Source organism: Pithys albifrons, chromosome 9 (assembly GCF_047495875.1).
Source record: "Pithys albifrons albifrons isolate INPA30051 chromosome 9, PitAlb_v1, whole genome shotgun sequence".
Taxonomy (NCBI): Eukaryota; Metazoa; Chordata; class Aves; order Passeriformes; family Thamnophilidae; genus Pithys; species Pithys albifrons.
This window is the reverse complement of record NC_092466.1, coordinates 20,797,902-20,811,111: the sequence shown is the minus strand read 5'-3', so window position 1 is coordinate 20,811,111 and position 13,210 is coordinate 20,797,902. Positions and strand designations below refer to the sequence as shown.

General features: G+C 42.5%; 1 protein-coding gene across 9 annotated transcripts in view; it reads right to left on the bottom strand.

The window, feature by feature from the left end:
- Positions 1-491: 491 nt before the first annotated feature.
- The window catches only part of PAX2 (paired box 2), a 103,871-nt gene continuing 91,152 nt past the window's right edge, over positions 492-13,210 (bottom strand). For 5 of the 9 annotated variants that reach the window (XM_071563066.1, XM_071563067.1, XM_071563063.1 and 2 more), the window contains 2 exons: positions 7,580-7,666; positions 492-5,650 (listed from right to left, as the gene is read on the bottom strand). In XM_071563066.1, coding sequence (XP_071419167.1) covers positions 5,529-5,650; positions 7,580-7,666 — 209 coding nt within the window. In that variant the 3' untranslated portion in view covers positions 492-5,528. Of the gene's footprint in view, positions 5,670-7,579; positions 7,667-13,210 lie in introns of all 9 variants that reach the window. The other 4 variants (XM_071563068.1, XM_071563073.1, XM_071563070.1 and 1 more) reach the window with 1 other exon arrangement.

The following is a 13,210-nucleotide window of genomic DNA, read 5'->3' as shown; positions in this document are numbered from 1 at the left end:
ATTTTAGATCCTCCCCAGGGGCACACTCAGCAGGCGTTGCTTATCTCCAGTTGGGGCTAAAGGGAAACAGCCATAAAGGGGAAGGAGAGCTGTGTTTTACCCCACATCTTTCTGATGTTGTGGCTACCCAACGGCATTTTGATTTTCTGAACTACCTGGGAACACCTGATGTGTTATGGATCATTGGGAGTCAATTGAGTGAGATCAATAGAAGAGGGAGTACTGCTGGCAATGAATAGGAGCGTGTGGGGGCTGATGGGGACTCGGAAGGTGGATTGTACTGTGGGGTGTTGCAAGTATGTGCTGTGCCTTCCATAACGCAGCGTGGTTAACAATCATGGTGTTGTTTACATGGTGCCCAAAGGGTGTGAGGTGCAACAAATGTAACATCCCAGAGACCTCAAGGGGAATCTATTAGAGAGTGAAGTGCTGGTGGGTGAGAGAGCAAAGGAGAGGAAAAGAGAAACAAGCCAGCAGCCACAAAAATGACATACAAAAAAAAATTGCTTTTATTTCTCATGTGCACAAAAAAGAGAAAAGAAAAGGGTCAAACAGAACTGAAGTGATGAGGAAAAGCCAGGAGGGGCTGCAGTAACCTAGAATGTATGTGACCCTGCAGCTGGCACTGGCCCCCTCCCCTCCATGGTCTCGTGTCTTGCTCGGCCTGGAGATCATCAGCAGAGCTGCTCTACGGTTAGATTTGTCATCGGTTCTGTAATTGTCAGTTTGGTCCCTCCTTCCTGCTTTGCAAGTTTGACACTGTCCTGGGCCCAGCCAAGGGAACACACTGTGGTGTTTGTGGGTGCCTCAGACGCCCTTTCTCTGTCAGTGCCAAAGGGGGCAGCTCAGCTATGATTCTTGTTTCTTTTCCCAAAGGGGTGCTTTTCCTTAAGGACAAAAGGGTGGGGGTTTTCCAACAGTTCAGCAAACTAAAAATCCCTTTCGGAAAATGTTAATGTGCATATATAATTATATACTCAAGAGAAGAAATTGGCGCAGTGTTTTTTGTTTTCCTTTTCTTGTTTGTTTAACATCCTCACATTCATGTTGTGATTGATTCTGAAGTCTTACTCTGAGGTTGATTCATCACTACCAATGGGTCAGGAAGCATGCAAACTTCTCCCTGTTTCCATAGCAGGGCTCATTGCCACCAACCCTCCCCAACATATTTAGAGGTCACAGCAGTGTCAGCTTACATGCATCCACCTCACGCAACCCTTCCCGTGTCTTGCCCCATGTCCCATTGGGCCAAAAGGACATGGGAGCTTCAGAGAACAGGACTCAAAAGTGCTGCCCAGTTTTACATGCCACAGTCCCTGTTATTTTCAGCCAAGCATGGCATCTGAGAACTCACAAGATTCTTCCCCCAAGTGGAGACAGAAGGAGATCCAGTCTCACATTTCTGCTTGGTCCATTAGATAAAGCAAACATAGCAGCACAAATAAGAATGATAGGAGAAGAAAAAAGTGAAGGGAGGGCTAAGGAAGAAGAATAAAGAAACAAAGGATGATTTGCGAGAAAAAGGACAAGAGGGAAATGTAATGGAAACATTAATTATTAGTCACAATAATACTTAACAGTTTGATAGAATTTTCTATCCAGAATCTCAAAGCACTGAGCCAGTGCTAATTGATTCGGCTGCACAATCCCCCTGTGAACTAGAAACTATTGTTATTCCCATTTTAGAGAGGGTTGAAACTGGGATGGGCGGGGGGGGATTGGGTTTGACAAAGGCTTTCTAGAGTGAGAACCTGGGAGTTTGAGGTCCTAGATACTTGCTCCCATATCAGTAATGCTGTTCCCTCCCGAGATAGAAAAGTACACTGGGAATGAGAAATAATAAAAGAGAGGGATAGAAACTGAATGGAAAGAGGGTGTGAGAAAGAAAGATGGAAAAGGTAAAAAACAGCAGAATGGAGGAGAGGTTTTAGTCATGGACTTCACTGGATTTTGCATAATGATTTCTTCCTCCAATCCTTTTCATTTTTCCCTGTACATTTTTAAAAATAAAATTAAAAAAATTCCACCTATAAAAAAGCAACTGTTGGCCTGTTGGGGAAAGGGTCCTTCCAAGGTTTGGCTGTTCCCTCAGGTTCTGAATTTGTGCTGTGCTTTATTGAACACATTCTTTTGTTTTCAGTGAGCACAACGAGACTTGCACAGTACACACAGCGTGTTCCTTATCTACAGGATGAGACGAGGCTGTTTTAATAACTACCATGATGAAGATGGAGATGAACTTATATACAAGAGGAATTGCCTTCACATTACACACATTATCTTCCTACAAAGCAGCAATTGTTTTTTGCAAATAACATAATATTAAATAATTGGTAGAATTTTTGCGTTTCCTGCATAGTCCAGTCTAATGGAATCTATATGAATATTGATGGTTTTCTTCTGCATAATATCACCACATAAATCCCCACGTCAGCTACTAGACTTGGGCTATAATACTGCTTTACAATGCATCCACCGACTGTAAATCAAAACAACCAACACAAGAAACTCTTTGGCAAATGTAATTCAGTACATTCGCATGAGGGTCTACAGATGGTGGTGGAAGAGGATTAGACTGCCCAGATTTTTGCATAATTCTGCTTTCCTTTTTATTTTCCAAGTCAAACTACATGCTGTACTTATGAACTTTCCAGACCAATCCAATGCCTGGTGGAAGTCCTCTTTCATCAGTGGAGTTAGACCAACAGTAGATTTGGCCCTCCAAGGGTCAAATCAAGCCAGCTATGAGTGAGCCAACTAAATCCTTCTTTCAGACCCTAGCTCATGTCTCAAGTTTAGTGAAACACCATTATAAAAAATAAGCATTTCTGAGCTGCTAGGTTTTCTCAAGCTGGTTGGCCCCGGGGCTGCAGGTGGCCAAGTGGGAGGTTTGACAGTCTCTTTTCTCTAGCCTCCTCAGGAGCTTCTCCTTGCTGGTACTGGGGATTTATTGCCTCTGCCTTGACCACCTGCTTAGTGAAACTAGTGGTGCACAAATAGAGCAGAAGTTGTACTGAGAGACTAAAAGAGACACATTGCTAACAGAGTTCAGTGTCTATCTGATGTCTGTGAAGGAAAACGGAGTGGTGAAAGTATATTTTTAGAAATTGCACAGAATTTTCTTCTCTCATAGACTAAGATGGGGTAACAGGCCGAATTCTGGTCTTGCTATTTGCAGCAGGTTACTCAGAGGTAAGATGTGCAGAATTACAGTTTTAGCAGATCAGGAGTAACCTCTTTGATTTTATTCTGCATAAGAACAGATTTTAGCTCTATATCGTCTATGTAAACGTCCCCCCAAATGCCCTTATCATTTGGGCACCCCATTAAAGAAGACACAGACCAATAATCAGCTAAAGCCATGCAAAGGCTAAAAGAGTTAGGTGAAAGGGGCCTTTGGGATCAACACAGCTGTTTACTGATGATGGATTTCATACATACAAGTTAAACTTGGAGACAGAATACTGAGTCCACTACCACATCTCCTCAGAGGCTTTGAATTTTGGATTTTATACATGATGTTGGCTGTACAGATTGCTCCACTGTTCAGTTCTATGCCCTTTGGGGGTTTTATTCTCAATCCTTTCTTTGTCCATAGACAATAGCCCATGAGTTTTATCTGAAACCTCTCTAAACAATAAGGATCTACTTTGGCAGACTTGATGCCCTGGGGACAGGCTATAGCTGCCTTCATGTTTTCTTTGTGTAATTTTTTAGCAAGTGTCAGTGCAAGGAACAGTTTATGAGTTTGCTGACAATACAGAAGTAATAAACATTTCTATTGACAGCCTTTTGCAGAACAGTGTTTTTCAGTCACTTGGAAACCAAAAAGAACAGAGAATCCCTAGAGAATCATCAGGTGAGCATTTGGGATAAGGGGTAAATATTAGGGTGCACAGTATAGGATTGAAGATGAAAAGATGAGGCTGTATGTTGGGACTGGCTGGTAGGATGCAGGCACATGGATTTGAATGGGGGCCTATAAATTAGTAGGTGTATGAGCAGATGGACTGGGAATCAAAGGGGGGGTGGGCATATAGCAGGGCTATAGTGATTAGGAAATTAGGTGTTGGGCACAGATAATGAGGCTGTTGTCACTGGCAGCGGAGATCTGGAGAATAGGTGTTGGGCATATCTAAAATTGCAAAAGTGGGGATGTGGGTGAACTGAAGTCATCACGAGTACAGAGGTTAAGGTAAAAGGATTGAAGGCTAAGGGCTAGGGAACCAAGCAATAATCCCAGCCAATCCTGAATTTGTCCATCTCAGTCTCAGCTGTCCAGAGGGCAATCAGATGGGCCCACATGAAGCCCCACACTTTCCACCACACAGCGCAGTTAGAGCGCAGCTGGGCTTGTTTTCTTTGTTCGCCAACCAGTGACATGGAAAACGTTTGTTGATTCAGAGTGCTTTTTTTGTCGACTGATGTGTTTGGTAACTTTGTCAGATGTGACTTGTCCACACTGCTCCCCAGAGACAGGATTTGGGAAAGGGGGAGGAGGAGGTGACCGAGTGGAGCTGGCATCCAATCCTCTGCAATACCACCATCCCATTGTAGTGCAAAACAGAAAGGAAACAAAAACCTAGAGTGAAAGAGGAGCATCAAACGTCAGAGGAACTTGTCTGCCATTCAGGTGCTGGGGAGGGATGGGACTTGCTGTTATATTTTTGTAGGATTTTTAATTATTATTTTGGTTTTTTTGTTGGTTTTGTTTGCTTGGGTTTTTTAGAAAACTGGGGATTTTTTTTGTACTCTTTTACAGACCATCATGACAAAGCATAAAAACACAGTTATATTTATATATCTATTTATATATTTCTTCATTTTGTTGGTTTGTTTGTAAATGTAGCTCCATCCTCCTGTCTGAGCTGATTGTGTGTCACAGAAATTGTGGGTGTATGTGTGAGGTTCCTCCCAACTCTGGCCTGCAAAGTCACCACCCGTGAGGTGCAGCCAACTCTGGGGGAATCCATGTTGGAGAGTGGGGATGAGGTGCACAGAGAACCCCTCGTAGGGTGCAGGTCATTACTTGGTCCTTTCTTCATTGCCAGATGGGCCAGGGCTCTGTCCTGCCATCGCTGCTCTAGCCAGACTGTTCCCTCTGTCCTGGGAAACAGGGTGACCATCACAGGTTACACACATCAAGAGTCCACCACAGAAGAGTATATATCTTTGGGGAACAGTGTTTCATGAGCGGCATTCACCCCTGTTTCCCTGGCCCTTACTGCTCCCAGAAAGGGGTCCTGTAAGGCAATGGTTACCAGCTGCATTGCTTCCTAGTCCCCCTGGAGTCCTTGAAGTCGAGGGGACTTGGTGTGGCTGAGCTTTGCCAGGGGCGTTGGAGGGCACAGGAGAAGCCGCTTGGCTACAGGCTGTTCCCGGCGTGGGGCAGCGGTTGGGGAGGGAGGGGATCTCAGTCTCGTGTGGTGAGCGCTTGGTCTGGCGCCTTCATGGCGAAGAGGAAGGAACTGGATTGTGGGGAGGAACGGAGAAGGTCTCTTCACCCTTCCCAGGGATGAGGGAGGTGATCAGACAGGTACAATGTGGAGACCTAAGCTGTCGCCCTGCAGTTTCATGTGGTTTCCATGGTAACTAGTGGCGGTCATAGGCAGCGGCAGCAGTGGGAGGTGCGGAGCCCCGGGATGTGGCACTATAATAATAAGGGGAACCTGAAAGTTAACACAGGAGAAGAATGGACTGGTTGAAAGGACAAACAGTAAACAAAAAAGAACCAAACCAAAAAACACAAACAATCAAACTAAGAAAAGAAGTAAAGGAGAACTGAAAAGAAAAGGAAAGGTAGGAAGAAAGAAAAGCAAAGGAACCAAAAGAACATATTGTGGGACTGAGCTCCTACTGGGGTTAAAGAAAGACAGTCAGTGGTAGCCAGCTGAGGGCCACATTTCAGTGGATAGATGCTACTGTGGCGTCTGGATCTGACACCTCTCTACGGGAAGGACATCCTTTTGCTTCTTCTGACCATCAGGGAGTAAGCCCCATGAGCATTGTGCTGCTTTCAGCTGAGGCAGAGTTGAGTTTCTTCACAGTGGCTGGTATGGGGCTGTGTTTTGGATTTGTGCTGAACACAGGGTTGATAGCAGAAAAGTTTTTGTTATTGCTGAGCGGTTCTTACACAGAGCCAAAGCCTTTTTTTCTTTTCATACTGTGACACTGGTGAGGAGGCTGAGGGTGCGTGGGAGGCTGGGAGGAGACACAGCTGGACCAGATGACCCCAACTGGCCAAAGGGATATTCCATACCATATGGCATCATGCTTGGTGTATAAAGGGGAGGAAGAAAGAGGAAGGGGGACGTTTGGAGTGATGGCATTCGTAACCATTTTGTGTGAGGGGCCCTGTGCTTCTGGAGATGGCTGAACACCTGCCTAACCATCGGAACCACTGAATTAATTCCTTGTTTTGCTTTGCTTGCATGTGTGGCTTTTGCTTGCCCTATTAAACTGTCTTTATCTCAACCCACAGGTTTTCTAGCTCATATCTTTCTGATTTTCTCCTCAATCCTATTGGTGGGGGAGTGAATGAGTGGCTGCATGAGACTTGGCTAATGTCTGGGGTTAAACCACAAAAACATTATAGCACAAATGTCACACCTGATCCGTAGCCACAAGGAAAGTGTCAGGGCCAGATGTTCTGAGCATACCTGACAAGGTATAACAGGTCACTTTTAAAACCAGGAGGAGAGAAATGAAACAAAATTACAATGTTTTACTGTTTGGGATTTGGGTCACATTTGGCATGAAATCTCTCTAGGTGGTTATTCAATGTGTGTTAGTGATTGATTATTAAGATCACATTTACTGAGGTTTAACAGCCCTGGAATAAAATGTGCATCTATTATCCAGTTGTTAAACCTCAGTAAATATGTGGGTAATAATCACAACTGATTTATTTTACATAAAATAAGTCTCTTCCTATTCCCTTGCAAAGAAATGTTGTATTAGAAGATAAAATCTCGTAGTTTTTTTCCCCTCTAAAGAAACCACTGATTATTTCGGGGAGTCTTTGTCACTGGAGATGGATACATATCCTTTCAAGACAACTCTACTGGCTATTGTAAACCTAGTGATGCAGCCTGTTTCCTACTCTGGACACTGTTCCAACTGTTCCAATAGGAAGAATTTCTATGGAATTTACAGATCCCCAGGTTTAGACTCTGAGTTTAGTTTGGGAGAGGAGTAAAAGCTTATCTGGATTTTTAATAAGGCTTTGAAAGGATGGTGGTTGTGGCCTGGAAGAGCAGCAGAACCTGAATTTAATTTCTGATACAATCTGTAATAAACTGTGGATTCAGCCCATAGAGACGCCAGAGCTGAACTGGAATTCTGAACTGTCTCATGAAAGAGGAATCGGCTTCAGAACTCATACAAAACATGCATGAGGTATATACCCATTTCAACACTGGACTGAGAGTGAGGAAAAAGACCTCTCACCTGCCCAAATACTTGAAAATCCTCTTCAGAAACAAACAAACAAACAAAACAAAAAAAACAAGGAAAACAAAACAAGGAGACAAACAGAAGGAGCGCGAGGCTGGGGGTGTGCTGTGGGAAAGGTACTCACTTAGTAGTGCAGGGTTGCTGAACCGCCAGGCCTCATTGTAGGTCGTGTACTGAGGGTGGCTGTAGGGGTTCCCTGAGAACTCGCTCCCTGGAAGAAACCAAGGAAGGTGTGAAATACAGTTAGGAATAAACATTTATGTCTGCTATTCCATCAAGCCAGTGTTGATGCTGAAATCTGTATGCCAACAGGAAAACTAGTGTATGTAGCTTCCTTGCCCAGCTGGGACTCTGCTCTTCAGCACCCTGCAGTGCTTGTTCAGTGCAAAGTTGCTTACCCATACCATTAAAAATCATAAGACTGACCTCTTCACAATCAAGAAATTAGTTTAAATTAATGAAAATAAATAATTAAAGTGGTTTATTTTTTTGTTTCCTTATTTTTCGTTGCCTTCTGATTTCCAATTCTCAAGTTGCAGTTGGATTGCGTATGGAAGCTTTTTTTGCACTTAACTGTCATCTTTCTTATAAATAAAATCTAAGGTTCTCCAATAGTGTCAAGACAGCAGCCATGGGAGCTTGATGCGACAAGCTTACAATAAACTTATTGGAAGTAGCAGTGCTATTGATGGCAATAGGTATTGCTAAGTTTTGTTCATAGGGTACTGAGGGTGATGGAATATTTGTGGAGAAGAATATAATTCATTTTTGGAAATGAATAGGCTGAGTAGGCTGGACTGAATTGGTTCTGAGTAGGCTGGATTTAGATATAAAATAAAATAGGAAACACATGAATCACTTTCTTACTCTGTATGATGGTATTAGTCAGAAAAGTGACTTATACATGATTAACCCCACTTTTGTGCTTAGTGTGTTGCAGAGAAAGTTGCTGCATTCCAGCTTCAGAAAATAATTTTCTAATGTTTAGCACTTTAGGTACTGTGTTGTATCTGAAAGACTCAGTGCTACAGCTCCCTTTTCCACATTTTGTAAAATGGGCCCAAATCAAAACACTTGCAAACTTGCTGATCTGCTAAGACTCTGACCCAAGATTTGAATGTTTTAGAGTTTTCTTTAATATTTAGTTTTATGATGCAGAAGGAGCTGGAACTCCCTGTTTAATAGAAGGCTGAGGAGGTGTGGTGCTCCATTCAAAATAAATAAATCTTCCCAAACTTAAACATGTATCATTCTGTTAAGAAAAAATGTGACATTACCTGATCATAACATCAATTTAATGCAGTAGCAACAGACTACGGACCAGTAATGCCATCTGAAAGGCATTATGCACTTAGAAGACAGTAGAAGAACAGTGTGGCTATTAGTTTCTAGTCTGCCCCAAGGCAGGGGTGGAATTGTTACAGGAGAAGTGTTTAAAAGCACCTGGCAGTCCCTGCTGGCTACAATGGAACAGGAAATAACGGATGGCAATGCAAGATGCGATGGACGCCTGTGATACAATTACCAAAGAATGTCAATTGATTATACCGTAATCTCTGCAAATCTCCCCTCACTGGGATACTAAAGCCAAAACCACAGATTCTCAGATGCTGGAAGTGAAGTCTGTTGAAATCAGGGGATTTGCACTGCTTTAAACTTGAGGAGGATCTTTCCAGCCAGGTGTCTTAAAGGTACTCAGGGTAATAACCTAAGTATTCAGTGGAGAAATGTGTGTGCATCAAACCCAGTCAACATCCAAAGGTATTTCAGTCACAGTAATTTTTAGTTTCACCATAAACCCTTATTTTGTGTGACAGTTCTTGCTAACTACGGTTTTAATGATAATAACAGCATAATTCCATAGTTAGAAACATGCTGCACTGGAAATCCTGACAACTAGCTGGGAAGGAATAGAAATCTGCTAAGGTGGCCAAGATGCAATACACAGTCCAGAATTGTCTCTACTGAATGACTTATCTGTGGAATATACTGGATTGAGTTTGCCTCCCAAAGGAGAGAACCTATCCACATGAGAATGCCTCACATAACGTCACTTCATTGCATGGAGAGAAGTTATCGTGCTATTTCAAGACTTGCCTCTCACCCCCTTCAGAGTTGACACCCTAAACTGTTTATAGCGTTCCTAAGGCACGGGTTAAGTACAGGAGAAAGAGTCACAGCTATGGAGCGCTGGGGAGGAGGGAGGGCAGCCACTGGAAACAGTGTTTATTGACGAGGAGTGAAAGCATGCATGCAGCAGGATAATGAGCTTTTGAGCTCAACTGTGACCAAGAGGAACTGAGCTATCGCCTTCCCCAATCACTAATGAAACAAGTGTAATTTCCTCATCAACATTGGATTCTGTTTAACGACTCCCTGCCGCTGCCATCCCCGGCCCTTCGCAGGCTCCGCACTGCTCTGTGTAAACTGTAGTTCCCTCAGCTGACGCTGACTGCACTAAAACAGTTTGCTGAAATTTGGTGGCCTTTATGGGAAACAGGAAGAATTGAGGAAAGGATCAAAGGTGTTCTGTTACCTGTTCAGGAAACGTCTCAGATGAATAGGTTAAGTGTAGCACAATACCTGAATCATGCTTCTTTGAGTGACTAACCCCTGCTTTTTCAAGTGTGTGCTCAGGACTGCTGGCTTTCTTCCATGTCTACAGCCAGGGACCTTGAAGTTACAGTGAAGGGCAAACCCAGGATATGTACCTTATCACATCATCCACATAAACCTCAGAGATATTTGCATGCACTGACCATGTTGAATGGATGTACTGCTACAGGAGACTAGCTCTTCTCTAGGCTATGCAAGTAGAAGTCTAGTGAAACGTTGTCGTGGACTGAACACACCATTGTTAATTAGCACTGGTCAAACAACCTTCTCAGAAACAGTTTCCCACTGGAAAATGCTATTTCATTGAAATGAAAATGTCTTGCACAAGCTTGTCAACGTCAATGGAGTTTGGAAAGAAAAGTTCTGAAATTATTCCAAATTGAAACAAAGTATTGTGTTGCAACTCTCTTGTTCTGTTTCATTTTGCCTTTCTCATTTCATTTAATTTCCTTTCAATTCTTTTATTATTTTAATATGTCCTGACGTCTAGAACATGTTGACATTATTGAAATGTTTCATCCTGATGTTCACAAATTGAACTCTTTCAAGATTCTGTCTCCTCATACCAATGCAAGATGAAAACAAATACCAAAAAAATCAGAATTTGCATGGATTAGAAATCTGTTTTATGAATGGTTGTGTCTTTATCTCTGCATCTTTGTTTAGAGAAGGCAGAGCCTCTTTCTCTTATTCACACATATCTGAATAACAGGTTTGTTTGCATGTCAATGTGTTTCTTAAAGATACTTCCTGAGTGGTAATCTTGCTGGCTTCTTGTTTCCAGTGCAGTTAGAGCGCTGGCCCCTGATCTTTCTTGGCCTGAGGGCATGTAACAAACCATTGCCAATATCGTGTTTGTTTTGTCTGTTCAAAGTGGACTCTTAGAGGTTGCAAGCAAGCACAGAGGATTGATTTCATGAGGCCTATACTCTATGCAATCCGTGCTCTGGGAATCTTTACTAGCAGTATTTCTTGGCATCTGTATTTAAATCTTGTTGATTTACTCTTCTAATACAGAAACGATGAGGCATGAAGTGAGCCCAGCAGGTGGCATGTTCAGAAAAAATAAGGGAAATAGTTTTCACAAAACATAGGTAAGCTACAGAACTCCTTACCATAGGTTGCTGTGGATGTTAAAGGCTTATATGGGTTCAGGGCACATTGTTTAAGTTTGTGGAGGGGAAACCTATCAAGGGTGTTTAATATGAAATAGAAATATACTGAGTCTGGCTTAGGAAGTCTCTTACGTGCAACTTGGAGGCTGAGAGATCTTTTGAGAACGTACCAGTACATGCTTGTTGTATTCTTAACACTTCTTCAGACTTTCCCTGTTGGCCCCTGACACAAAGTGGTGGCTGCAGAGGTCTGCAATGCGACCCATTAAAGCCAAGTCTTCTGTTTCTTCCCAGGAAGCCTCTTTATCTCCATCTTGTTGGCTTCAGTCACATTAGAAGACAGGAACAGAAGGGCTTCCTGGCTGAGTCTGACCAGTGGGGTATGACTGAAACAGCCAGAACTTGATGCTCTGTTGAAAGATGCAGTAACTACTGCAGGATGCCCAAGTAAGCCACTGGAAAAACTTCCTCTGATTGAATGTTGACATCAGATTTAATGTAAAGATATCCTTTTGACTGGAATAATTTCGAGGTTTTTACTTTGAAGTATAACAACCTTTTTCCTCCTATATAATTATGTTCCTTTTCTTTTTAGGAGTATTTCTGTGGGATTTTTGGGATACTGCTGTCTTAAACATAAGGAACCTCCACATCAAGAAGCTAAAATAACCTATTCATGGATAAGGGAGCACTGAGATTAGTGGTCTTAAAATTTTTGTCCCAGTTTAGAAGTCAGTATCATTCTTGTAATGAGGACATTAAACTTACATAGCAACGACTGAGCAGTTGAGAACAGTGGAGAACAGTTGGAAAGAGCCTGGTTTTTTAGAAGTCTCTACTCAAAGAGCCAGTAAGTTTGGTATTATTAATAATGGCTATATGCTGTTACCTCCTATAAGTTTTGACCTTTAACTGATTTAAATATTGTCAACCAAATCTACGTTCTGTTACTGGTGTGTGTGTGGGAGGTGGTGTGTTAATTGATTTATATTGTCTTAGTGCTTCTCTGATTCTGGAACCAAACCATCTACAAGGATGTAAAAGGAGATTCCTTAAAATTTGCCACTAGGACAGGTTGCCCAGAGTAGTTGTGGATGCCCCACCCCTGAAAGTGTTCAAGGCCAGGCTGGAAGGGGCTCTCTACAACCTGGGCTAGTGAAAGGTATCTTTGCTCATGACAGCAGTGTTGGAACTAGATGATCTTTGAGGTCTTTTCCAACTCAAGCCACTCTGTGATTCTATGATTTGTCATTTAAAGATGTTAAGACTTTGGCCTGAGAACATTTCCTATCAGTGATATTTTCACTATCCTCAATACAGTTTATGCTCATTTAGCTATCTGTTCCAAGATCTGGATGAGAGTTAAGTTAGGCTTTCCACTCATAAGCCCCAGCAAATCATATGATAGTAATATAGGAGCTTTCTGTCCCCAACATTGTGCTGCTTTGTTTCTGGACTCATCCCTTCAGAAGTAGAGGTTGCGGAATGGACTGTGTACCTGCTCCTTAACTGCTGCGACTCACAACCCTGGGCCGTAAAATAAGCAGAAATCAGTGTTCAGTAAGTTCTGTGTTCTGGGCTACTGTGTCTGAGAAATGCAAATCCTGTCTCTTCATTTGTCTCCTGGAGACAACTGTTTTTAGAAGAGTGGGGAATAGAGCCTCAGGCAATAAAATCTTCAATTGCCCTAGAGCAAATGTCTCTCTTCTCCATAAAGAATGGAAGAATCCATATGCTGAGATAAGGTATTTCTCCAAAGGCATTGGGTAGCAAAGAAACAGTTTTCATTTGTATGTAGGATTAGGTAGATAGTTTCTTGGATTGGAGGCACAATCTCACAAACAGGAGATGGGAAGTGGTTAGTTGTTAAAAGTGCATAGTTAGTTTTTCCTGAAATGCTGTTAATCATTGCTCAGTTTTTTGCTAGTTTTGGCTATAGGCAGTAGGTCTCCAAAACCTGCAGGTATTAAATTACCATTGGTAATTTTCAGTTTGATGCCATGGCTTTAGATAGAAGGTAAATT